Below are 25,150 nucleotides of genomic sequence, written 5' to 3' on the forward strand. Positions count from 1 at the left end.
ATTATTTTTAAGACATAAAAAAGGGATTCAGTATTACGCCACAAAACATGTATTCATGGCAGCGTAGAGACACTGAAAAGGACCTTCTTATTGGGAAATAAAACTGTCACGCTTTATTTGATGCTTTACAGGTCCATCATTTTCTAATAATTTTGTTTAGGGAGTCTCCTGGACAGACAGACTGTATTTAATTTGGTATTAAATAAAGGTAAAAGACAGACAATGTTGAGAGTCAGGTATTTTAGCTAGAGACTGTTGAGTTTATAAAATGTTGCTGTTTACTAGATTCATTTTGGGATAAATACTCAATTTCAACAAAAATTGCAGAAAATTCAACTGCACAACTAACCAAATAAATAATATATGAAAAATCCAAATAATAAAAAACGTTGGGATGATTGTTGGGTGGGGAACTGACTCATAACATCAGTATTTCTAAAATACTGGTTACAACCTGCTTCAAACGTAGACAAATGCCCTCCTAAACTGGAAAACTGGCAAATAATTGATGTCTTCAAGGGCTCATTAATTTCATTGAAAAGAATAACAAACAATAATTACACCCAAATTAAACTTATTGGGATGTAATTATTGTTTGTTATTCATTTATTATTAACAGTTATTGTTTATTTAGTTTGAATAGTATGTAATATTGATTTTAAGATAACTATGAGTCAAAGAGTTTCACTGTCTATGAAATAGCTGAAGGATTTGTAGTCATTTACACTTTAAAATGTGAACTGTTGAAACCTTTTCACACTCTGTAATAACTTATCTTTACTTACAGTCATCATAGACAAAAGATAAGAAAAAATAAGAAATTTCCTGTTTCAGGGTGGATTTTCTCCAGATGGGAGGTGGGTTTGGTCACCTGACAAGACTACAACCAGCTGGGTAAACATGGCGTCTGTCTCTGAATGTGAAAATTAAATCTGAGCTTGTGTCTGTTAGCGGTGTTTCTGTCGCTCCGACGCGCCGCATTAGAGCCGAAAACACAATGACGTGATGGACACGACGCATGAAGACATGAGGAGGAGAAGGACGCTGCTTTGTATTTTGACTCTGTGCACAGCTTGAATGGTCTGATGCCTGCTCGGAGCCTGTGACTGGCGCAAGATAATTGCTTTTGTTAACAGAGACACTGACTTGTATTTCTGCCGAGGTGCCTATTTTTATTTTATCAGACAAATATCAACGCTCTTGTTGTGTGGACTGGCTCTTGCAGGGGTGCAGCTGAAATTTGGGCACCCTATGCTCTGGGACCCCTTTTTAAATAATATAATTTATCTTGATTTTTTGTGGACCCTCTCTGGCTGGACAATGTGAGAGCAGAATGATCAATCTGACTGTACTCTGTGCCGCTGCGCTCTGACAGCTGGTTTGTAACCGTTAGTTGAGCTGCACTGTGTGTTGTGTGTCTCATGCCTTGCTCAACAACACCACTATGATAGGCTCACCTGACCTGGTGGCTTTCACTAAAGAGGACGAATATGGGCAGACCAGTCCTGACCCCTGGGCTCTCCCTGAGGAGTTCTCTGTTCCTCTCTACCCGCTGGCTGACTCCAACCCCTGGGCAAAAACCTCCTATGCCAAGTTCACCAAAGACTTCATCCTCATCTCTGAGTTCTCTGAGCAGGTGGGCCCTCAGCCTCTCCTCACCATCCCCGATGACCCTAAAATCTGCGGCACCTTCGATCTCAACTACTTCTCCCTGCGGATCATGTCAGTGGACTACCAGGCCTCCTTCGTGGGGCATCCACCTGGCAGCGGCTACCCAAGGCTCAGCTTTGTGGAGGACTCCAGGGTTGTGCTCGGCGACTCGAAGGAGGGGGCGTTCGCCTACGTCCATCACCTTACGCTTTACGACCTGGAGGCGAGGGGCTTTGTGCGACCGTTCTGCATGGCGTATGTTTCAGCAGATGAGAGAAAAATCATGCTGCAGTTTCAGGAGCTGTCCCTCCGCTTCTCCCAGGCCTCTGAGTGTCTGAAGGCTGGAAACAGGAGAGCCTTCGCCAAGGAACTCCAGAGGAAGCTCCGAGACCTGGAGTAAGAACTTCAATATAATCATTTAACCTCAGCCCTGGTCTTACAGTGCAGGTTTTCAGTGTGTAATGTGTAATGTGGTGTAATGTTTCTCCGTTACTCTGATGCTCCTCTTGTGGAAAATGTTCTATTTTATCAAACTCTTGACACATTTGCATCAATAAGTCTGTGTTCTTTCCCTCAGGTACACTCACTCAGTGCTGCAGAGGGAGGAGGGCCTGCAGCGAGAGGCGGGCCCTCAGCGCATGTACTCCGCTCACGCTGTGGAGAAGGCCAACGAGCTTGCAAATGTGGAAAAGAGCATCTATGAACACAGAGACCTGCTGAGACAGATCAGCTCCTACCCTCACCGCCCGCGCCGGGATCCTCACGCTGTCACCTGCCAGAAGTGTATGAACGAGTGCTTGAGGGAGTGTGAGGCGCTGTTAGACAAATACGCCAAGCTTGCCAACCCCTTCAGTTACACCAACAAAGGAGAGAAGAAGGAGGAAGGGCAGGCTGACGATGGAGGAGGTGACGAAGGAGGGGACAAGGAAGAGGATGAGAACGTTAAACGCAGGCCGTCCTACACGCCACAGCTGATCAAAGCGAAGTCCGCCAAGTGTTTTGACAAGCGCCTGAAGACCCTCCAAGAACTGTGTGACGAGACTTTCTATGATGCCACCGTGGAGCTCCTGAAGGAGACAGAGAGGAGTTTCCGGGGCGACTTGTGCTACCTGCACACTCGCCGCCTGGACAGGGCGCTACGAAGGAAACAGAGAGTTACCAACTTCCTGTTTGAGGAAGACCTCGGTGATGATGATGAGGTTGAAGGGAGAACACTAAGACCATTCTGTGCTGTGAACCATACTGTAGACAACTACTCGCTCTTAAATCCGCCTCCTATCGTGCTGGGACCAGAGCCTTTAGAGCTCGACTCTTTGGAGCCTCCGGACCCTCTAGACCCAGCTTCCGAGACCAGCCATACTCAGGAGAGTGAGCTTGGGCTTGAGGAGAGCCATCTGGAGTCCTCCCCCTCAGACCAGACTCTGGAGACCCAGGAGAGCTCAGAGGAGACCAAAGGCAGCTTTAGCAGTGACAAGAGCGAGCTGGGACAATCAGAAAGGCAACAGAATCTGGCTGGTATGAAGTCAGAAAATCCTGATCCAGATCCTGATTCTGATTTGATCCCGGACCCAGACCATAACACTGACCTAGAGAGGGAGAGCAGCAGTGAGGAGATGGAGACCGCTGTCAGAGATGATGAAGGTGACAATGAAGGAGACCAGATGCCCATCTCTTTGCTGGAAGTGGTTTCTGAGCCAGAGGCCAGCAGGGAGGATGAGTGTGAGGGAGGAGCTGAGGAGGCGTCTGAGCTGTTGGTTCCATTAGACACAGCATGCTGTATGGCCCAAGAGGGTTTCCTTTATGAAGCTCCCGCACCAGAGGTGATACCTCATCTGAGCCAAAGCTCCCACCCACAGCCCCTCTCTCAAACCCTGGTGGTCAACCAGGAGCCCCAGGCCCTGCTTCCACTCCAGGACGACTACGCTGTGGGTTCCCCGAGTTCAGAAAGCCCCGCAGCTGGGCTGGAGCTGCCTGTGGGGCTTCTGGGAGATGCGGTTTCCCGCATCTCAGCGGAGGACGGGTCGGACTGCACCATGAGTGCTTCTACAGGGTCTGATCGGGCCGCCTCACCGCTCGGCTACGGAGGGATGGTGACCCTGCGTCAGAGGAAGAAGGCTGGACAAGCAGCCTTGAGGTTTGTGCGACAGTACCCGTTTGCCATGCAAGCTCTGTGGTGTCTGCTGAGTGGCAGGACCCTGGTGGTGCTCGGGGCAGATGAGGGGAGAGTCCGCCGGCTGGTTGCTGCTCTGGCCCTCTTTGTGCCCGGTCCTGGGAAGTGCGGAGAGAGGGTTCAAGCTTGGCTGTCCTGCCCGTTCACCCTCACTGACCTGCAGAGGTGGAAACTTGTTGGATTGCAAAGGTATCTCCAATTTGCATTTTAATTTGAAGCATTTAACCAAAACTCGTATACAAAGCTAACAGGAAGGGCTCATCGTCATTAGTTATTTACATTGATTTACTAGAACATTGAGTTTGATGACAGAGTCTCCTTTGTTATCGATACTCTCCTGTTACTCATCTGGTATGACTCAGTCCCTGATGACTCATACAACCAACTATTCATCCTTCACGTATGTCCTTCTTTTTCTTTTTCCTTCTTTTCTTTTTTCATCTTTACTCATTTTCTTTTTATAAATGAGTGGGCTGTGAATTATTACAGTATTTCACCTGTGGAGAGGAAAGTTGTAGGCGCGAGAGAGAGAAAGAGAGAGAGACACAGGAGGAGGGGGTCCAGTGGGATTGTGACTTTTCTGATTTTCAATTCAGTAGATACGTCTTGAATGATTCACCAAGTATTTTGTTCAGAACCTGTTGAACAGTGCAGTCCTGTGGCTGTTCAGCTCAGATGATGTCTGCTCTTTCTGTCACAATATCTGGTTGTTTTCCTCATATTATAAATGCGACACTGTTCGATGCCAAATGGAGGCCAACCTATACTGAATACTGAATACTGAATACTGACACCACTGTTACATATTGTATATATATTATTCATCTTTACACCCCTACCCTCTTAATCTAGAACATCTGAGCAGACAAATCCACATATTTACATATTAATTATTTAGTTGTTGTACAATGATGACTAAAAGCCACATGGTAACAAATATTGCTGTCTATAGAAATATACACTCCCATATGTGAGCATTTCAATATAAACTCCTGTAAGAATTCTGCAAAACAATTGCTGAATATAATAATTTGGCTGTTGAACAATGTGCAGATTTTGTACCAATGATGTAGCATCATTCACTCGCATGTTGTGGTTCAGCCCTCCAGTGTCAATGTTCCTAAACTGATGGAATCAACTGAAAAAAGGGTCAATCTTGTAGAGCTGCAAGGATAAGTCGATTAATTGATTAGTCAGTTGATTAATTGTAGTTGCAGCCCAACATTCTTGTACGGACTTGGGTGGGTAGTAGTTAACAATAATGGTGGAGGTGGGATTAAAGAAATTATTTGTTTTTGTCTTTACAAATGAACAAATATTTGTCTCTCTGTCCCCCACAGAGTGGCGTCCCCTGTGGGTTCCAGCATGCTTTACTCGCTGTCCCGCTACAGTCGCTACATCTCCATTCTGGATGCCGACCAGAAGACCTTGCGCTGTCCGCCGTATCGCGGCCAACTTCTTGCCAACATAGCCGACCACCGCACCTACATTCGCCGTGGCTCCACCTACTTCCTTCACGTGCAGAGCACGCTCTGTCGCCTGGCAGCCAAGGCCTTCCTGTTTACCTTCACCCACCACCTCCACCTGCCGGTGAGCTCCACGGAGGGGCCAGAGGGCGTGGAGGGCCGACGCTGCTGCTTCCTGCAGGAGCAGCTGGGGCTGGGCGAGGAGGACAGCCACATACTGCTCTACCTCAGCCAGCTCATCACTCAGCAGTACCTGCAGCCCGCCAATGGGAGCAGTGCAGCAGCACCTTGTTTCAGTTTTAACTACACTACCAGCGTTTTATACAAAATCTAATATTATACTGGGAGGAGGATTCACACACATTTTAGCAGGAATCATCTGTGACCCTTTGGTCTCTAATGGACCAAAGGTGATCTCAATAAGGTCTAAGATCATTTTAGTTTCAGAGCAAACTGGTTATTGTTTTATCTGTGTAATCTCTCTGCCTTGCTGTTTTTTCTCTGGTCTCACTCTTTCCTCTGTGTGCAGGAAAAAAAAGAGACGGAGTGAGAAGTGAATGTCAGTGAGTGGTTTACTTGCGTGTGTTTGGTTCAGAGCATGTTGACACACACACACACACACTAACACGCACACACATATATATAATGTTGACAGAGCAGATGAAGGTCGGCTCTACTTATTGAGCCATTTGTGTGTTTTTCCCTTCCATGGAAATTAATGGTACTCCTGCTGGCTTGTTTTAAAGAGGTCAGTCTGCCCTCACACACATGTTTTTTTTCATATTTTTCTTTTCTTTTTTAATTAATCTTACAAAACTCAATCCATCAGACGCTGTCTGTGTGTTGTAAGTACTGGTCCAACCTCGGCCAGCCTGCTAACAGGTTAAACACAGCTTTGTGTCAACACTCACCAATCACTGAGCAGTTTTATCAGCTCTGATGCAGAATCATCTGAACTATATGTAGACATGTTTTTCAGGATTGCTGTAACAAACTTGCATATGCTGACATTTTCCGCCTGTGGAGAACAGACGTCCCTCTGAATCTGTCCGTGACACATTATTAGCACCATGTAGGCTTGTTACAGCTGGTTTTGTGACATGCGTCTCTTTGAAAACTAAAAGGAACCACATAACTTCCAAAGGACAAAACCTCTCTGAAGCCTTTCCTTTTTTTGATTTTATTTTTCACTCACCAACACTTTCAGTTTCCTCTTTCATACATTACTTTCTCTCTCTCGCTGCGTGAATGAATTCTTGAACGCACATTCCTGCAGTAACCATGAATGTCCATTTTTGTTCAAAATAGAGACGCAATGTTGGATTTTAACTGAGTAGATTTGATGTTTGGGAGCATGGAGTAAACATTCCCAGAGGCTGTTTCAGGTTGTGATGCATGAAGAGAAGTGTATTCGCTGTGTGAATTAGATCCAGTCAGCTCCGCGTGATAATTGCATGTCCAGAAGAATAACGTCACCACGCACATACTCACCCATGAAGGGCCAGCAGCTGCCAAAACCCGCCCATATTATCTACTGGTGGGCATTTTCATGCATATGACATTACACAGTCAGGAGAATTTTAAAGCTACTTAACCTAAATGTATTGAATTTCACTGTTGTCTTAAAAGTTGTGTGAGAGTGTTGTGGTGTCAGCATGAGACTGTCTTGTGCCAGGTTGAATTATCGTATTGATAATATTTCTGTTTTGTTACATTTGGACAAGATGCTGAACAGTTTGAAGAGATGTTGCTGAGACGGTGATGTTTTGTTTGTATAGATTTTTATCATGTGAACCATTAATTTCCTGTGCCATCAAAAACAAAACGTTAACACCTGATTGAGGACAGTTGCCTTCTCAACGAGCCTTTGTTGGATCTGTGCTATGAACAAAAATCAACTGTTGTGTATTTATTGCTTTGGTACAAAAATTTAAATTATGATCAATATGCTGACAATACCCGGATTTTCTGATTGGAGGATGATGGAAAGCTGCACAAGTAGGAAATCATTATGTTTAAATCGGCCAGTGAAACAACACTGAAGAAGCATCACTGATAGTATTTTAGATTTTACTGTTCCTAATTGTGTGGCGTCAGTGATGCAGCTGTAATACTGTATCTAGGATGGTAACTGTATCTTGTGACTACATGGTCAGAGTTTGGATCTGAAAGGTCACACTATGAACAAGGCAGATTTAGGTTTTAAGGCATATTTATGTCACTGCACTGACTTGAATCAGGCAAATTCTTTTAATTATTAAGAGCAACCTCACCTTTCAATCACACCTAATGTATTATTTCAGTTTAGTGCTTTTTTTTGCTGCATGTGATGTCTTTTTTTTATCGCTAAAATAACATATTTTTTCTGCTCAGATGTTGCAGCAGTTGTTTTATCAGCTATAGTCCCTCTAATGCAAAAAGGTGAATGTAATCTGAATAAGCCATACCACAGTGTGCTTAATATGTTGTCACTCAGTGTCCTTATGTTGCCATATCATGTCTGTTTGCGCACCTTTTGTATGTCATCATGAGGGGGGGGCGTTACCGGTGATTTTTTTAATAGAGCACGTTGTGAATGTCTCAATGCTTTTATGTAATGTTGCTGATATTCATTTATTCCATTAAATTATTTGAATCCATGTCATTTTCTGCGTTGATGCCTGGTTCACACAGCAGTTCCTGTAGCTGAGAGTATCTGTTGTGTTGATAATGCAGATGCTGGAGGAGCAGACCAGTGCAGGCTACAGATCATCATTAAACATCAGTACTCCACCAGGCTGGTGTCTGTGTGACTCGCTTTAGCAGTGACAAATGTGCAAGCGTTTGAGGTGTCATGAATAATAAATGCTCATCTGCGAAGATGTTTAATTGCCCTGCTGGAGCAGCAGAATGAAAGGTGGCGACGGAAGAAAAAGTTTCAGTAAATGAAAGACAAACATTTGCACCAACACTGTCATGTTGAGTCTTGACATTTAACAGCTGGAAGTAGACACCTGAGTAAAGATAATCTGCAATGTTCGTGCCTCAGATGAGATGATAAAACACCATTTGAAGAATTCCCCCTTGTGAAAACAGGTTTATGGAAGAAAAACCCCTTTATTCCTATAATCTTATACTTATTCCTGTCTTTAGCAGCTGCCATGGTTTTGGCAACAGTGTCACTATATGTTATGTGAGATATATTTTCTCTGTATTGTAGTGTCCACAAGAGTAAAACAACCTGGAAACAAGGTCAAAGAGACGGATGGACTGTTTTTTAAAACATCTGTAGAAAACCATGTTATTTATGGTAAAGTGAAATGTTATAATTTGGGAATATTGAACTATGATATTCATTGGTGTTTGCTCTTGAGATTTTGCTTTTTGTAGTCATGGTCATAGGTTAGACATAAAAAACAGATATTTTAGTCAAAATGCAGATGTATAATTATGTTGGCCTCGTCCTCAAACACCTAAATCTCACTTTAATGATAAGAAACTGAACATCTCAGTATCTGTATTGTGTAGAAGTCAAAAGGATCAAAACAGAAGTTCAGAGAGATAAATATAAGCATATTCAACCTTTTAGTGATACTTCAGGAAACAGAGGTATGTAACAGTGCACCTCTAAAGCTTTTTAAATTCATGAGATGAGATATGCTTCGAGATGAAGAATGGTAAAACTAAATTCTAAGTTGGGCTTTACACTTTAAAAACAGCAAAAGAGAACAAGTAAATCAGAGCAATTTTATTTAAAATCACACATGAACAATGATAAAGAAAAAAAGTTTTCAGGTTTGAAGCAATGACATTTTAAAGACAAAAAACTTCCCCTCCCAGTTCTCTTTAAATAAAATGAAATACATCAGAATTGAAAATACCCTTCACAGCTGTAATGATGGGCCTAATCCAGAAACATCTAACCTAAACATCCTAAACTGAGTTTTTGGAGATTAGGGATTGACTTAGGTATTAAAAAAACAACAGACATGGAAAACAAATGTAATTAGTACAATATGGACCCTCTCGATGTATAATCCCTTGCTCCCCTGTGTTGAAAAGTAGAGCAGTACTAAATACTGACCCCTATAAAAGGCAGCTGAGGATGATTGGGAAGAAATCAGTGCTGAAATAAAGACAATGTTGCATTATGGTTGTGAGAGTACACAGAGGGAAGCTGGGTGAGTCCCGATGTCCAACAGAAAATAGACCGGATGTCCAAAAACTGCACTTAGCCAGAACATCCTCTGCATCCACAATGGGTGCATTCAATGATCCGTCCCTGAAGAAGAGAAGAAGAAGAAACAGTCAGATTTAGACCACAGGTGAATATTTTACTATAAATGTTACCATGTGGTGAGGTAAGTGGATAATTTCATCATAATTCTTTGCTTTATATTGTATCCTGTGTCTTAAAATACAACAACGACACAACATATGGTGTTGTGAAAAGGTCAATGTTGAGTAATATGCACTGTCCCCTATAAATATACAAATAAATGAATAAACTAAAAATAAAAGTCTGCACAGACATCGAGAGGCAACCTAAAGCTTTAACACATATTTATACGTTTTAAAAAGAACAATGGGATTATTTTTAAAATGATTAAAAACAGATGACTTTAGTGAGAATCACTGAAATTCTGTCAGACTTACGACTTCCAGCTTGCTCTTGGGGACTCTGCAGATGCAATTGGTTCCGAAGTTGGTGTCTCTTGTTTGGATGCAACGCAGGCAGCACAGGTTCTCGTAGCCCTGCTTCTTCCACTTGGCAATCAAGTTCTTGTCTGCATAGCCCTCCTTTATACAGTACTCATACAGCTCTGCCAGGACACACACAGAAAGACAACACTGGTTTGGTGTCTGGTACACAGAGTATCGCTACAAATGGGTTTCATATGTCTGGTCACGTGCATAATACAAAAAAACAACAATAGGGAAAATGCTTTTTGCAAGGGAGAAAAAAAACCCAAACACAACAAACATCTTAAAGTGTTAGGGACTTGGAAAATGTTAAATTCTTAAGCAATTTTTACTAACACATGGGGAAATTAGGAAAGATGGCATCCAATAGCCCAAAATATAATAAAGTTTAATGTCAGAGACTCCTTGGTGAGTCCTTAGAAACTCTTGTACAGATTAAGTGTTACTCAAACCCACAGAACTTTGTTTTAGTCAAGTTACCAAAGTTCCCTCCGTTACCAAATATGTCATGTTGAATTAAAAGGAAGGATTATATACAATGCTGAAAAGAGAAGAAGAAAGAGGAAGCAGGGAAAGAACAAAGGGGAAATGGGAAACATTCAAACCGTGTCTACCTCTGCTGATAGCTTTCCTTTTGTAGAAGAGGTCGTAGATGTATCGACTCCGCTGATGATGCAGCCTGAAAATTGGCCAGAGGGACTCCACCTTTCGTTTCCCCTCATGAGGCTCTGTTTCAGCTGGAACAGAGAGGAAAAACAAGAGAGTTAAAAAAGAAAAGAAAATCAAAAAGGTGTGAGTAATTCCAACAAGGGATGTCACATCGGATATGATGCCTCAAAAATAAAGTACATTTCATTACAAAACCACTAATCTATTGCTATAACAGCCCCCCACTCTTTTTTCCAAAACATTCTGGGACCTGGCTGGAGGGATTCAGCCATGAGAGCATTAGAGAGGTCGGGCACTTGCTGGGTTATAAAGCCTGACTCACAGCCGGCGTTCCAGTTCCTCTCAAAGGTGTTAGATGGGATTGATGTAAGGGCTCTGTGCAGGTCAGTCAAGTTCCTCCACAACAAACTCAGACACCCATTTCATTATAGTCCTGGCTTTGTGCACAGGGGCACTGTCATGTTGAAACAGAAACAGTCCTTCCCCAAACTGTTGCCACAAAGTTGGAAGCACGATACTGTCTAAAAAATATAAATTGTATTTAGACCTGCAACAATTGGTCAATCAACTAGAAATTGACCAGCAACCATTTTGATAATCGAATAATTGTTTTAGTCAATTTTTAAGTAAATTTAACATTTTAATAAATTAAACAAAATCATACAGGATAGTAAACTGAATATCTGAGTTTTCAACATTTGTGTGGACAAAATAAGACATTTAAAGACCATTGATTCTGGGGAATTATAATGAACATTTTAACTACTTTGTGAAAATAACTGGCAGATTAATCAGTAATGAAAATAATAGTTAGTTGCGGCTGCAATTTTATTATATATAGTGATAGTAACAACACTTCCCCTAAGAGGAACTCTGACTGAGAACAAACACTATGCAGTCACATACTTTATGTGTATGACATAATACAGCAACACAGACAAAAGTGTGTGTTACAGTGTGTGTGTGTGTGTCTGTCTGTCTGTCGTAGGCTACTCTTTGGAAAAAGTTGTTTTTTGGGTCAATGGTTAAGGTTAGGGTAAGGGAAAGTCTCCAGGAAATAAATGTAAAACTATGTAATGTCCCCAAAGATGATCTAGGTCAACATATATGTGTGTGTGTGTGTGTGTGTGTGTGTGTGTGTGTGCTTCATTTGTTGTTCATGTTGTTTTAGTTGTTGTATTTCTGTATATTTAAACTTTGCTTTAAAGGAACCGTGTAATTGGTTTTTTTTGGGGGGGGAGCAATATTTCCAAAACGCCAAAAAGCCCCGTTTTACGTGCACCAACCAACAATGTCCCGTTTGTGTAAAAAAAACCCCATCTGTTTAAGAAAACACGCAGTGAACGCTGAAATGTTACAGGTGTCCAACACGCAGCGTTTGTAGGAGCATCGCGTCAATCATCGTCTACCGGCTCACCTTCTCTCATTTTCTGATCCAGCTCGTCCAAAGTGGGCTCAATGAGCTCCCAGCCGTCTGGAGGTGGCTTCCGACTCCTCTTTACTTTGGGCATTTTGGTCTGTTTTTGTACAAAAGTAGAACAAAAGCTCCTGGTGTTTTGGTTTTGATTGAGCGAAATCCGCGTCTGGTCCTTCAATTTTGACGTCACATGGATGGGGTCCCATTTCACCTTCTCGTCTCTCGCATGACGTCACTTCATGAAATAAACTTAATACACATTTGTCAGCATTTTATAACTTGTTAAATCTCTTCTCAGATTAACACAATGTACACGTTTATATAAGCACGTATTCAGGTCAGTGTAGAGATGTTTACTGAGAGAAAATGAAGGTAGATGTCTTTCTGTCGTTTCTGGCATATTGCATCACTTTAGAAGACTAGCAACTTGCCTTACGATAAACACCGTGATAGGTGTCTTGTATTTTATAAGTCACGTTATTAAGGGGAATAAGTGAGCATTTTATGAAGAAGTAAATACACAATTAAATTATAGTGGCTGATATATTTGCTAAATACTTGGAATATTATCTATATTAAATATTTGTTCACAGGCAAATCTTTGAACAGCGCCTACTTAGAATAATATTGTGCTGCTCTTCACTACTGTGAGTTTAGCCAGCTGTCAGTTCGTGCTACTGCTCAAGCGCTGATGTTTTCTGTTACGATTTAGTTGTTAGGGAGGTTTTAATAAGGTTTTTCGTGTGTCAAAATGCCCAAAGGAGGTAAGAATGATCGTACAACCTGCTACTGTATGTTGAAATTATGTTTTGTGCCTCTGTTATTCAGCCTTACAGCAGGCAGCGATACAAAGGTGGTTTCCTAACTTACATGTCTGTGCTTTTAGTGGTGTTTAAATATGAAAACAAGCACTGATAGCATCTTTATAATCTCATCTGCTTCTTTTGGACGCCTGTCTGCTCGCTGTTCTTCACTCCTGCTGTCCATATATGCGTTATACAAATCTCTATGTGTGTTTGTGTGTGTGTGTGTGTGTGTGTGTGTGTGTGTGTGTGTGTGTGTGATGACATTTTTTTTTCATTATGGTCATCGCTGCAGGCAAGAAAGGTGGCCACAAGGGTCGCATGCGGACGTACACAAGCCCCGAGGAGATAGACGCTCAGATGAAGGCAGAGAAGGAGAGGAAAAAGGTTGGTGGAAAGTACGACATCTCCAAAAAAAAAAAGGAAAAAAGACAAAATCCCCATCAAACTATCCCAACTTCCACAAGCAAATGTTACTCTCATGGTGTCTCATCTTTAAACTTATTTTTTATTTCCAAACACTTTCAGTTTCATTTGGACCAAACTTCACAAAACAAGTCTATATTCTTGGATAATTGCTTTTTAAGGATTTTAACTATATCATTTTTTGTGTGGAAAAACCATATCAGACACAAATTAATATTCAAACTAGATTATTTTATATAGCCTACATCTTAAAACTTGCCAGGAGGGGATCTTGAAGCTGAATGGTCAGCTATTTAACTAAACAACAGAAAGAAACAGTTTCTTGCAGCTTATGCTATTCCAATAATAAATCATTTTAGATGCCATTCCCTCTGGAGTAGTTATGTTGCTTAGAGACACTGACTTTAATGTTCCTGTTGTTTCTCCTCCGATCCTTGTGAAACTGCAGTAGGTAAAATCAGTTTTTCAGCATGGTGTTGCAACAAGAAGAAGAGCAGAGCTCTTTTTTTTAACGTGATATTGTAACAGTTCCTGCTGTAGTTTCATACTGGGATGGTGTTGTGGGAAATATTCCTTAGAAGGAAGTCTGGACTTTATCCTTCAAATATCTTCTCACTAATAAAGGGAGAGAAGTCACTTTCAGACTGATCCATGAATTCTACCCAGCTGATCATTTTTTTCTTAAATATAAAAAGGACATTGAGACCTGAAACAGCTGTGCATCTGTTCAACTTTATTTAGGTGTATTTTTTAACTTTTGTTTTTCTTTTAAAGATGTTTTCTTTGATGTTTTTGATTATCAAAAGGAAGATAAAAAAAAAGTATTTTTAGATAAATCTTATTTTCTTTTTCTAAATTTTACATACATAAATGTAGATTCAGTAGGTTTGGGCCCCTCCTGCTTGTTTTTAAAATTGTGCTGACTCAATTAATTTTTCCAAAAAAATGCTTCTGAAAGATCTGTGTTGATATGTTTATTTAAAATCTTTTTTTTTTTTTTTTTACTATTTATTAATTTATGCTTCTCCCTTTGCTCATTTTATCTACTTATATGTATTATTGATCTGTTATTCATGTCATGTCTGTGTCCCCTGGTTTTAAGTTGTATGTTGTTTTGCAATATTCGATTTTTTTTAATTAAGTTTGGAAAAAAGTTGGTGGAGAGTGTAATCCAAAGGCTGTCCAATCATTTACCACACAGGGCCGAGAGAGGGCAGGTTTTCACTAAAGGTCCAGTCCAACTTCCATAAAGTTGGTTGGTCAAAATCCAAAGCAGAGTCTTAGCTCTGATTATTGGCTCCAAAAATCCAGGACACACCAACATTTTTTCATAGGACCCCTCCCACCCACCCCTTGTTTCTAACTCCTGACCGAAGTTTGTAAAGACCAAATTATGCTTCAAACATTGTAGTTCATACAACATGCTGCTGTGTTTACAGATGTTACGAACAGCCACACTAAAAGGCAGGGAGAAGGCATGTGCTGCATGTCCAGATGGATCAAAAACCTGCTTACACACGTGTTGTATGTATCCTCTGTTGTCTCTGCAAGTGTTTGACTTGATGCCTTTGTTTGTTAATGTCTTCTGTGTGTTTCAGGACGAGGACGAGGGTGCAGCTCAGACTGACATGTCAGAAGAGAAGCTACCGGCATCAGGATCAGAAGACAGCGATGATGAAGGTTCCCAGGTATCACCACACTAAATCTATCCAATCACCTCTCAGTATTATATGTGTACATGTGAAGCATGTTGTAGCTTAAGGTTCTATAGAAATTAAGTTTACTTACTTTTTGTATTATTTTTGCTTACTCCTACTATGAACGTATTCACATTAATCCAGGACTGCTGCTGTCTGCTCGATAGTTTCTTATGAACATAGTCGTGTTGTCATTTCAGTGCTTGCTACATTTCAAGAATTCACTTCATGCTGTCTGAGCTGTTGCGATGTGTTTGCAGAGGAGGAGAGCAGGTGTGGAGGGCTTGATTGAAATCGAGAACCCCAACAGAGTGGTTCAGAAATCCAAGAAGGTGATGCACATCGAGCTAGATGAGCCCAAGCAGCTATCAAGGAGAGAAAGGTGTGTGTTTTGTCTCAAATTTTTAAAAATTGAATGATAGAATTTGTATGATATGACATTTTTTTTATTGTAAAAAAGTTAATGTCCACATTTTAAGGTGCAGATTTATCCTTTCTGTGTTTATTATATGTACACTGTACTTAAGTCATTACTTAAATACAGTTAACTGCTAGAAGTTTCAAAAAGCATATTTCTAGCGTATTTTGTGCACCGTAGTATATAAGTGTGATGGTGCAGTGTCAAACCCTGACACCGCCCTGCATGTAACAGTTAACACATTAGCATGACTCATATCTAAAGTGTCGATTTTTTTTTCTGTCTTCTGCTTATAAATTCTCAGTGATGTTACACTTCTGTAATTGCAGTCAAAAAAGGTTTAAAATGACTTTCTTTATGTCACTTTCTCCACCTTCACACACACACACCGCTACACAGAGAGGAGATTGAGAAACAGAAAGCGAAGGAGCGCTACATGAAGATGCACTTGGCAGGGAAGACGGACCAGGCCAAAGCGGACCTCGCTCGCCTCGCCATCATCAGGAAACAGAGAGAGGAGGCGGCAAGAAAGAAAGAAGAAGAGAAAAAAGGTAAACTGATTGAGCTGGACTAAACATTTAATACGGTGATTATCATACACTGATGATAAATATTTACTACCCTAAACCAGTCAAACACTACAAGATACATATCTTGTCATTTTTACATCCAGATCTTGTAATTATGAGATTCATAAATCATAATGATGAGATAAAGTCTCCTCTTTTTTTTTTTTAATTTCTTGAATGTAACATGCTTCCGTATCAAGCTGACTGTCCGTATGTTTTATTTTCTCACAGCAAAAGATGCAAAAGAAGCAGCGGCAGCAGCAGCTAGAGGAATGAACTCCCTCTCACTAAAATGATGCAGAATATTTATCAGAGCCATTTTCACATGTTTATGGACTGGCGCAATATATATATTTGACTATTTTTAAAGGAAGAGCTATGAAGAGTATTTCACTTTATTGTAACATATTACCATTTGGGAAATGGTTGAGGAGACACCAGAGGAGAGGAGCATGGAATAATGACGATATCGATCCCTCCAGGAAGGAAAGCTACAATCGAGAACACATCGGTCATCACGTACACTCGGAATCAACCCTTCTAACCTATGAGCTTGTACATGATATTAATTATGGTTTACTTATCATTGTACAATTGCAACTTTGCTAACTGAGCTTTGCCACTAAGTTTTTTTGGGATCTTACATTGTATATAACTGAGTCATGAAAATATTTCAGATGAATATGATGAAACCCATAAAATGTGTCTGCTCATTTCTTTATTAGGTTTACTCCTCTGTGATTGGTTTAGAGCAGGCTTTCCCAACCTCAGATGCAAGAGTCCATGTTGGGTTCACTGACATGAAAATGGGATGAATCAATACAGCAGACGTGTTGTTTTTAAGTCTAAGTAGATGTTTGGCAGAGTAGAGAAGGCTTTGAAACAGTGTTTAGGTGGATAAAATTCATCAGTATACAAAACATAATTGAACACTTAAATGAATCAATAAAACGAAAATTAAAAAATTAGATTTAAGCAGATTAAGCAGAATTCTATCAACTAAAACATTATTATCAATATCAATATTATCACATTATTAGAATGGTGAAATACACAAATTCTGCTGAGTTTGAAAGACAATTCATGACAAAACCTAGAAAAGAGAAATTAAAATAATAGTACATATTTTAATTAAATGTTGAATTTTTAAGTCGACCACTGAATTCTGTATTGTGGAAAAGCAGAAACAGAAATATAAAAACATTTTAAAAGACTTCCACACATGATGCTCACTTAAAATGTTCACTATATCTTTCTTTAACTTAAGACCTTTAGGAATAATATCCATATACTGTAAATGTCTTTATCATGCAGTTACTTTATTTTAATGTAATTGTGATAAGAGGTGCATCCATGGCATTTTGACAGGATTTGATAGCTGTGATTTCAGGGTACTAATCTTAGCCGCAGTGACACAAGACGATCATAAAAAAAGACTGAAGTGTTGCCCATATATTATGGTGTTAGTGCTCACACCTACATACTACATACACTTTAAGTTTGTGCTTCTACAGCTATCAAAATGTGTGTTCACCCATTTTCCTATTGGATATGCTATTAAATATCATTATCCAGGTCACAAAAGCAAAGTTTGAAAGGAATAATAGCCATTTTCTATTATAATTAGAAAATAACACTTACTACCCAGGAACAAAAACTGTATAACATAGTGTAATTAACTGTACTGCTGGAGTAGAAAGATTATCTGAGAAAACTGACTTAATTGTAGCTGCAACAAGGAGATTTCTGGGTGTTGTTGGAGCTACAGCAGAGTGGGAAATGGTGGGAAAGACGCGGATGTTATTGTTGTTTTAGTCAGTGGAGATTTTAGTTTAAATCCAGCAGATGGCGGTAATGCGACATTTTGGATGCCAACCGCCAATAAAAACGTAGAATAGGAAGAAGAAGCGATGTGATTGGTGGAAAGTTTGGCGGACTTTATCCTCCGTGAAGACGCAGTTTTTTTTGTTGTAGCCTCATGGACAGATTTCAGTTTCACAACTGACAGCCAGCGGCGGGAGTCTCTTCTCGACAGGTGAGTTTGCTAACGATACTAACAATGTACAAACGTATACACACGACAAACTACGGGTCACGTTGGCAGCTAGAAATACACTTTTAAAAGCGACTAACCTCTGTTTCGCGTTTGAAAGTCTTATGTGACATGATTTGTGTATTTGTTGGCTCTTGCTCGGTTGACATTCGGCAGCTTGTTTGTTTCATTCAAAGGTAGAAATTTAGGTCAGATAAGCGGGCAGTTATTATGACTTTATGTCTTTAACAGTAGTGGTACATTTCTACAGCTCAGCTCACTCTAAAAGTTTATCAAACGAGTCCACTTTATGCTTTGTTTGTGTTAACTCCCTTGTTGCCAACTTTCTGGGTCAGTCGAGCAGAGCAGATAAAGGTAATAAAACTCATGTGACAGACGGCTGACTGGCCTGCAGTAACTTTGTAAACCAGACCAGCAGTACCAGATAAATATTTACCCTATGTAAGTTAGTGTTAATACGGCGGGCAAAGATCTGGCTTCTTGGAGTAATGAACTTATTATACAAGTTGCATAATAGTCTGTGTTATGAGAGGTTTTGCAATTCAGTTGCTCATCTATCTTGTCTATGTAATGGTTCAAAGTTTAACTGATGGAGCCACATCACGCCACCGCTGGAGTGTTGCAACGCAGCTGCAGACAGCAGAGATGCTGATGTGTACTCCTTTGTCTGAGGTTGTGGGCTGTGATAATGGATCTATGAAAATGAATCTGTGATAATGGACCTGTATGGCAGATTGTCAGCAGCACTCATTGTATATTGTTTAAAAAGACAATACGATAACAACAATACAATATAGTTTTCAGCCTCATTAAAGGTCAAAAAAAGTTCACTTAAAGGACCAATGTATAAGATTTAGTGGCAACCAGTGGTGAGGTTGCAGATTGCAACAAAGTGAGTACCCATCCCCTTCCCCTTCAGATGATGCTGCCCCACTGTATGCAAACTGACTGGTGACAAAATCCGCACACATTCATTGTCTATTTGAAGCGACTAATTTGTCTAATTTGCTGCACAAAAGACACGGACCTGAACTGGCGATGCGGCGAGTGAGCGGGATAAATTCAAAAATTCAAACAGTGCTCACATCAAGACAGCCAATCAAGCTGCGGCACCATCTACTTTCTGAACAGCTGTGTGTACCAGCTGTGCGACTGGCAGGGTGTTTTATATGAATTGGACGCATTCAGTGGGGCTGCACCGCAAGCATGTAGGAGAACTCACAGAGGCCACAAAACTCATGAAAAACACAAAAGCCAGTGTTTGGTTTGTCTGTTCTGGGCTACAGTAGAAACATGGTGGCCTCCGTGGAAGAGGACCCGCTCTCTATGTAGTTATAAAGGGCTCATTCTAAGGTAACAAAAACACGAGTCTTATTTTCAGGTGATTATACATTAATTAAAACATATGAATATGATATTCCATTTCTGCCAATAAATTCCCTTAAATCTTACATACTGGTCCTTTAATTCAACTCTTTTTTTATGTTTGTATGTTTTTGTGACTCTTATCAAGTCTCTAAATAAATGTAAGAATTATCCTCTTCCTCTTCTTTAGATCTCCACTTACCAGGTAAACCACGACCATGTCTTTAACAAACGGCCACAGTGTGAGCAAGGAAACATGGGACTCGCACAACAAGATGATGTTGGAGCCTCTGTCCATCAACGACTCTGAGGTTTGTGTTCAGTGGATTTTACAAATAAAGTTTATCTACATAAAGTACATAGACAAAAGACTGGAGTGGGATAAACAGTACTAATAACTTCTTTCAAGAATATTGTTTTAATGAGAGTTTTGTGCATTGGATTGGTGTCGACATTGCAACTCTGTAGAGCTGAAACAAGATTATTTTTATTATTGATTAATCCATTCATTGTACTCATTTACAGTCATATAAAAAAGAGAAAAGTAGCACATCGTCTCATATGAGAGGCCGGGAACTCAATCAATTAACCAACTGGTCGTTTCATCTCTAGACTTTTCCCATCTCATTATTGCATTTGCAGTCAGACTGTAAGAGCAGCTACTAATCACAAATAATTCTCCACATGAGTGTAGAACAGAATAAATGATGTGTTTTTGCACTGTAGAGCTTGTGTAACAAAATGTTCTTGTCCCCTGAATAATATTTGTGTACGTTTGTGTTTCAGGTGTTCTCCATCATAAAAAAAGAGAAGCACAGGCAGGTTTACGGTCTGGAGCTGATCGCATCCGAGAACTTTGCCAGCAGAGCTGTTCTCGAGGCTCTGGGTTCCTGTATGAACAACAAGTACTCTGAGGGATATCCTGGACAGAGGTACAAGAATCGCCCAAGTTTGTCAAATTACTTATTAAATATCAGGAATGCATTTATGCTTTATCCTACCGATTAGATAACAAATAAAGTTGTAATAATCTGCATGATCCCTGTGTTCAGGTACTATGGTGGTACGGAGCATGTAGACGAGCTGGAGAGACTCTGTCAGAAGAGGGCGCTGGAGGCCTTTGGTCTGGACTCAGAGAAATGGGGCGTCAACGTGCAGCCATACTCAGGTATCAAATACTAATTTAACATCTAAAACTATAAACACTTGGGGAAGGGCTTTACTGATGTCAGTATTTTTAACATACTTTCTCACTCTTCAAACTCTTCTTCTGTACTCCTCGCTTTTTCCATCTCCTCTCCTCATGTCTTGCAACTTCTTCCTTGTTCCTCTCTCTTAGTTGACATACTTTTGTTGATGCTTCTCTGTAAAGGTTCGCCAGCCAACTTCGCCGTCTACACGGCCATTGTGGAGCCCCATGGCAGGATCATGGGACTGGACCTTCCTGATGGAGGTCACCTGACACACGGCTTCATGACTGAGAAAAAGAAAATCTCAGCGACATCCATCTTCTTTGAGTCCATGCCGTACAAGGTATACAAGAGTCAAATTGCAAATTGTCGATGCACACTCAGGCAGTTGGGAGCTTGGCATTGAATTATTCTAATGGCATTTGAACATTTCTGTTGTATCTGATGCTACTTTACAACTCTGTCATTGTGTGCTTCATAAAATCCTTTTTATCTTAATGTTGTTTTTCTAGACAGGGTATAAAGAGTCATTTAGAGTGGGTCATTGTTGCTTAAAAAGTGGCTTTCTGAAAGACGTTTTATATTTGGAGTAGTTACATCTTGACTCTGGAGACGAAGTTAAACAAGATTAATTCAAACTGCCTCCATTTTCCTTCATTAGTGCAAGTATGTGCACGTGGCGTTGGCCTGTGGCTCCTTATAAAATGTGGGCAAAATTGGAAACCTAATAGAATAAAAGTAATTTAACTGTGTTGTTTTGGTGTATTTGTAATGACATGATCTACTGTTTTTAGGTGAATCCAGAAACTGGCTACATTGACTATGACAGACTGCAAGAAAACGCACGGCTCTTCCACCCAAAACTCATCATTGCAGGTCTTTTACACACACACACACATACAAAGACAGTGCATGCTTGTTTAGTTTTTAGGGTAAAATTTTAGTTTTAGACCAAAGAACTGAACTGAATCTTTCATTTTTGTCTTCTTTTTAAGATTGTAAATATGTCCCACATTAAAACAAATCATTTATTCCCTGTAAAAACAAAGAGGAGCTGTATATGTAAAGAAGAAGGAAAAAAAGGTATTCACTTCTGTCTTTTTCTCCTCCAGGAACAAGCTGCTATTCCCGCAACATTGACTATGCTCGCATGAAGCAGATTGCTAATGAGAATGGTGCATATCTGATGGGAGACATGGCTCACATCAGTGGACTGGTGGCAGCTGGAGTGGTGCCCTCGCCCTTCGAGTATTGTGACATTGTTTCCACAACAACACACAAGACGCTGCGCGGCTGCCGAGCTGGAGTTATATTCTACAGGAAAGGTAGAAATGGAATATGACGCCTTTTTCAAAAACAAACCTCTTGCCTTATCTGTTTTGTCATGAATATTTTTTTCTCTTGCTTTCCATCTGACCTTCCGTCTGTCTTTCTGTTTCTCTCCTCCAGGTGTGCGGAGTGTGGATGCAAAGGGGAAGGAGATTCTGTACAACTTGGAGTCTTTGATCAATCAGGCTGTGTTTCCAGGGCTGCAGGGAGGACCACACAACCATGCAATCGCAGGTGCACCTCGTCATCATTTTTCTCCCTTTTGCCTTTATTCTCTCAGCTTGATGTGAACAGCTGTTCTATTTCGCCAGCGTCTATCTCATTTAGGTCATGTTTTTCACAGGTGTTGCTGTAGCTCTCAAACAAGCCATGACACCAGAGTTCAAGGCCTACCAGATGCAGGTTCTTGCAAACTGCAAAGCTCTATCAAGTAGCCTTATTGACCATGGGTACAAGATAGTCACTGGTAAGTGCTGCAGTGCCACTCCACAAGCACAAGTTTAATTAAAACTTCACCATAGAGAACAAAATGATGACAATAACTTATTACATCCATTCCTTTATTTCCTCCTTCATATAAAACATTTGGAGGTATTGATGTTAGTGAATAATATATATTGAGTTCTCATTATTATGACAGCCTCACGTTAATGTAAACATCCCTATTGAACCTCTATTTATCTAGTTTCAGATGACAACAGTTAAAACTTATATAATCCTAAATATTTGTTTAAAATAGGGGTGATGACGCAGCATGCATGATTTATTATATATATATAATTTATTTATTGTTTTTACTGGTGGTTTAGTTGAAAAAAGCCTTTGATAGCAGATTTGTAGCATCATGGTCTGTGTAATGTCTTTTAATGCTCTGTGTCTCTGTGTGTAGGCGGCTCTGACAACCATCTGATCCTGCTGGACCTGCGCAACAAAGGAAGTGATGGAGGACGAGCTGAGAAGGTTCTGGAAGCCTGTGCTATTGCTTGTAATAAGAACACCTGTCCAGGTAGTGTGTTTTAGCACTAATATGCAATGATACATGCAGCTTTGTTTGCATTGTAGAGTGTGTGTGTGTGTGATTTCTACCTTTGCCTTTGTGAATGTTGCCATTGTTAATGATCCCTCAGAGCGCCATTCTAAACTTTTCACATACATCTCTTGGTTTAGGGGATAAGAGCGCTTTGCGCCCCAGTGGTCTGAGGTTTGGCTCTCCAGCTCTGACCTCTAGAGGTTTGGTGGAAGATGACTTCAAGAAGGTGGCTGAGTTCATTCACAGAGGTAAAAAAAAAAAAAAAAAGTAGAATCTCCGAGATATTCTCTGAGAAAAGTGTTTGAACTGTGGTGACCAGACCAATGAAGGGGTGATAAGGTATTCAGCTATCTGTGCTTTAAGTGATACTGCACCCAATATGTCTATTGAGTATCAAACACTCCGCTGTCTATGCAGCACACCAAACTTAACCCCTGTAAAACCACAAATTGTCATTTTTATACTTCATTTTTGTATGGATTAAACAAACCAGATAAATCATGTTAATTAATGAGCTTTAGAGGTGCTGGGAGGCAGATTTGGGTACCTTTGGACAGAACCAGGCAATCTTTATGCTAAGCTAAGCTAACCAGCTTTTTTTTTTTTTTTTTTACTTAAAAATGTCAGAAACAACTCCCAAGAAGCACATTTGTAAAATGACACTTTGTTGAAACTTGGTAACACATTTAGCAGTTTTATGAAGTTCATTTTGAGATTCTGATTTAATTTTGAATTAATTCAACCACTATGGTGCAGTGTTTTGTTCTGATTCCTGCCTCTGACTGGCTTTTTCTCCATAGTATCGGCAACTGAAGCTTGGACATCATCATATTTAAACCCACCCACCAAACCAAAATGATGAAAAAATAAAATCCTCAGAAACTTTTCATTCTGAAAGCCCTCGCTGCTCTTCTTTATCCTACAGGCATTGAGCTGACCTTGGAGGTGCAGAGAAGTCTGGATCCCAAGGCCCCTCTGAGGGAGTTCATTCAGGCTCTTTCCCAGGGAGAGAAGTTCCAGCAGCGGGTATCTGAGATCAGGACAGAGGTGGAGGCTTTCGCTGGTCGTTTCCCCATGCCTGGCCTACCTGAGCTGTAAAGGGTGGAGCTTCTGACACTGATGGCTGCTGGACTGATGATTATTGCAAACATTATCATACCAATTTTGGTGGTGTGTTGTTCCGTGTGTATATTTGTTGTAAGTGTACACCTATGAAATCTGTCAAAGCTCATATCAAGACGCTTCCTTGTGACTTCACAGCAGTCATGGATAGACAACATTACAGCTCGGAACAGACTTGTCTCAATGAAAAGATTTGTGTGCGGATGAGCAGACGTCATTGTCCTCTAGTTGTTCAGTATTGCTATAATACCTTCGCTGTTTCATGTTTTTTTTCTCAACTGTCAACATAAGATGTTACATTTACATTTAAGCTTTAATCTTGAAAGCAATCTCCACTTCCTTTTGTAGTGAGTTTCCAAGTTCAACGTTTCCTTACAGGCAGCACTGCAAGATTGAAGCACAAAGTGACTATTAGTTTCATAAATGAGCGTCCTGTGTTACACACTGTATGCACATATACAGTTTGATACATAATAAAACTACCATTGTTAACTATAACGAATGAATCAAAGTCTTCTGTTTGTGATCTTTTAGTTTGACTGCAGATCTCTGCAAATGAGATGTTCCTTTCTTGATAGAAATATTAACAGACTGTTATGAAGAAATTCAGCATGAGATTAAACATTGAACGAGTTGATAGTTAAATACTCTGCTTCACGATGAAATGAAAATATCTTCAGGAACACACAGCACCCAAAGTTCTCACTACATATAAAGTACATCTCAAAGTACATCGCCTTCTGTTCATGTCTCTAGATAATATAAAGCTTCTATTTTTAGTCTTTCCTGTTTAAACAGAATCAGCTGACTGTCTTAATGCGCTTAACCCTGAATTTACACAAAGCATTTAGTTCTGAGAGACACTTGCATGATAAGTGAGGATGAGATTTAAATAAGAGCCAGTAAAAGTTAACCCAAATAAAATATACTGTGACAGCAGACTGCTTATGTTTATTTAACTTTATTCATAGAGATTACAATATTACATGAATTTATTCAATATATTTAATTGAATATAAACTAATCCTGGTCAAATTGCTGTATATATAGTGTGTGTGTGTGTGTGTGTGTGTTCAGGGCAATTTGACAATAA

The 25,150-nt window shown here is 40.2% G+C and overlaps 4 protein-coding genes across 4 annotated transcripts; 3 read left to right on the forward strand and 1 right to left on the reverse strand.

Annotated features, from left to right (window-relative positions):
- Nucleotides 1-665: 665 nt before the first annotated feature.
- smcr8a (Smith-Magenis syndrome chromosome region, candidate 8a) lies at nucleotides 666-7,925 on the forward strand. Its single transcript, XM_044332355.1, has 3 exons — nucleotides 666-2,046; nucleotides 2,228-4,009; nucleotides 5,161-7,925. The coding sequence occupies exons 1-3, from the start codon at nucleotides 1,445-1,447 to the stop codon at nucleotides 5,618-5,620; spliced, it is 2,844 nt and encodes a 947-aa protein (XP_044188290.1). The 5' UTR covers nucleotides 666-1,444; the 3' UTR covers nucleotides 5,621-7,925.
- Nucleotides 7,926-9,224: 1,299 nt separating this feature from the next.
- Nucleotides 9,225-12,259, reverse strand: bud31 (BUD31 homolog). Its single transcript, XM_044330987.1, has 4 exons — nucleotides 12,056-12,259; nucleotides 10,584-10,706; nucleotides 9,922-10,088; nucleotides 9,225-9,547 (listed from the first exon to the last, which is right to left on the reverse strand). Exons 1-4 carry the CDS (start codon nucleotides 12,147-12,149, stop codon nucleotides 9,497-9,499), a joined length of 435 nt encoding a protein of 144 aa, XP_044186922.1. The 5' UTR covers nucleotides 12,150-12,259; the 3' UTR covers nucleotides 9,225-9,496.
- Nucleotides 12,260-12,687: 428 nt separating this feature from the next.
- On the forward strand, nucleotides 12,688-16,669 carry pdap1b (pdgfa associated protein 1b). The gene is made up of 6 exons (XM_044330985.1): nucleotides 12,688-12,819; nucleotides 13,154-13,245; nucleotides 14,883-14,972; nucleotides 15,242-15,363; nucleotides 15,799-15,950; nucleotides 16,200-16,669. The coding sequence occupies exons 1-6, from the start codon at nucleotides 12,807-12,809 to the stop codon at nucleotides 16,262-16,264; spliced, it is 534 nt and encodes a 177-aa protein (XP_044186920.1). The 5' UTR covers nucleotides 12,688-12,806; the 3' UTR covers nucleotides 16,265-16,669.
- A 1,222-nt stretch (nucleotides 16,670-17,891) lies between these two features.
- On the forward strand, nucleotides 17,892-24,555 carry shmt1 (serine hydroxymethyltransferase 1 (soluble)). Its single transcript, XM_044330984.1, has 12 exons — nucleotides 17,892-18,003; nucleotides 19,577-19,697; nucleotides 20,173-20,318; nucleotides 20,439-20,554; nucleotides 20,759-20,919; nucleotides 21,371-21,452; nucleotides 21,689-21,901; nucleotides 22,026-22,139; nucleotides 22,249-22,371; nucleotides 22,795-22,911; nucleotides 23,073-23,183; nucleotides 23,861-24,555. Exons 2-12 carry the CDS (start codon nucleotides 19,605-19,607, stop codon nucleotides 24,031-24,033), a joined length of 1,449 nt encoding a protein of 482 aa, XP_044186919.1. The 5' UTR covers nucleotides 17,892-18,003; nucleotides 19,577-19,604; the 3' UTR covers nucleotides 24,034-24,555.
- The last annotated feature ends 595 nt before the right edge of the window (nucleotides 24,556-25,150 follow it).

This window comes from Thunnus albacares, chromosome 17 (genome assembly GCF_914725855.1).
Source record: "Thunnus albacares chromosome 17, fThuAlb1.1, whole genome shotgun sequence".
NCBI classification, from domain to species: domain Eukaryota; kingdom Metazoa; phylum Chordata; class Actinopteri; order Scombriformes; family Scombridae; genus Thunnus; species Thunnus albacares.

Bases quoted from the DNA above. Each gene is read 5' to 3' on its own strand.
- smcr8a (XM_044332355.1), top strand. From the start codon at position 1,445: ATGATAGGCTCACCTGACCTGGTGGCTTTCACTAAAGAGGACGAATAT. The intron at 2,047-2,227 runs GTAAGAACTTCA...TCTTTCCCTCAG, and splicing joins AGGAAGCTCCGAGACCTGGA to GTACACTCACTCAGTGCTGC. The intron at 4,010-5,160 runs GTATCTCCAATT...TGTCCCCCACAG, and splicing joins AAACTTGTTGGATTGCAAAG to AGTGGCGTCCCCTGTGGGTT.
- bud31 (XM_044330987.1), bottom strand. From the start codon at position 12,149: ATGCCCAAAGTAAAGAGGAGTCGGAAGCCACCTCCAGACGGCTGGGAG. The intron at 10,089-10,583 runs GTAGACACGGTT...GTGTCCTGGCAG, and splicing joins AAGGAAAGCTATCAGCAGAG to AGCTGTATGAGTACTGTATA. The intron at 9,548-9,921 runs GTAAGTCTGACA...TCTCTTCTTCAG, and splicing joins CCAAGAGCAAGCTGGAAGTC to GGACGGATCATTGAATGCAC.
- pdap1b (XM_044330985.1), top strand. The intron at 14,973-15,241 runs GTATCACCACAC...ATGTGTTTGCAG, and splicing joins GCGATGATGAAGGTTCCCAG to AGGAGGAGAGCAGGTGTGGA. The intron at 15,951-16,199 runs GTAAACTGATTG...ATTTTCTCACAG, and splicing joins GAAAGAAGAAGAGAAAAAAG to CAAAAGATGCAAAAGAAGCA.
- shmt1 (XM_044330984.1), top strand. From the start codon at position 19,605: ATGTCTTTAACAAACGGCCACAGTGTGAGCAAGGAAACATGGGACTCG. The intron at 19,698-20,172 runs GTTTGTGTTCAG...TTTGTGTTTCAG, and splicing joins TGTCCATCAACGACTCTGAG to GTGTTCTCCATCATAAAAAA. The intron at 21,453-21,688 runs GTCTTTTACACA...TTTCTCCTCCAG, and splicing joins CCCAAAACTCATCATTGCAG to GAACAAGCTGCTATTCCCGC.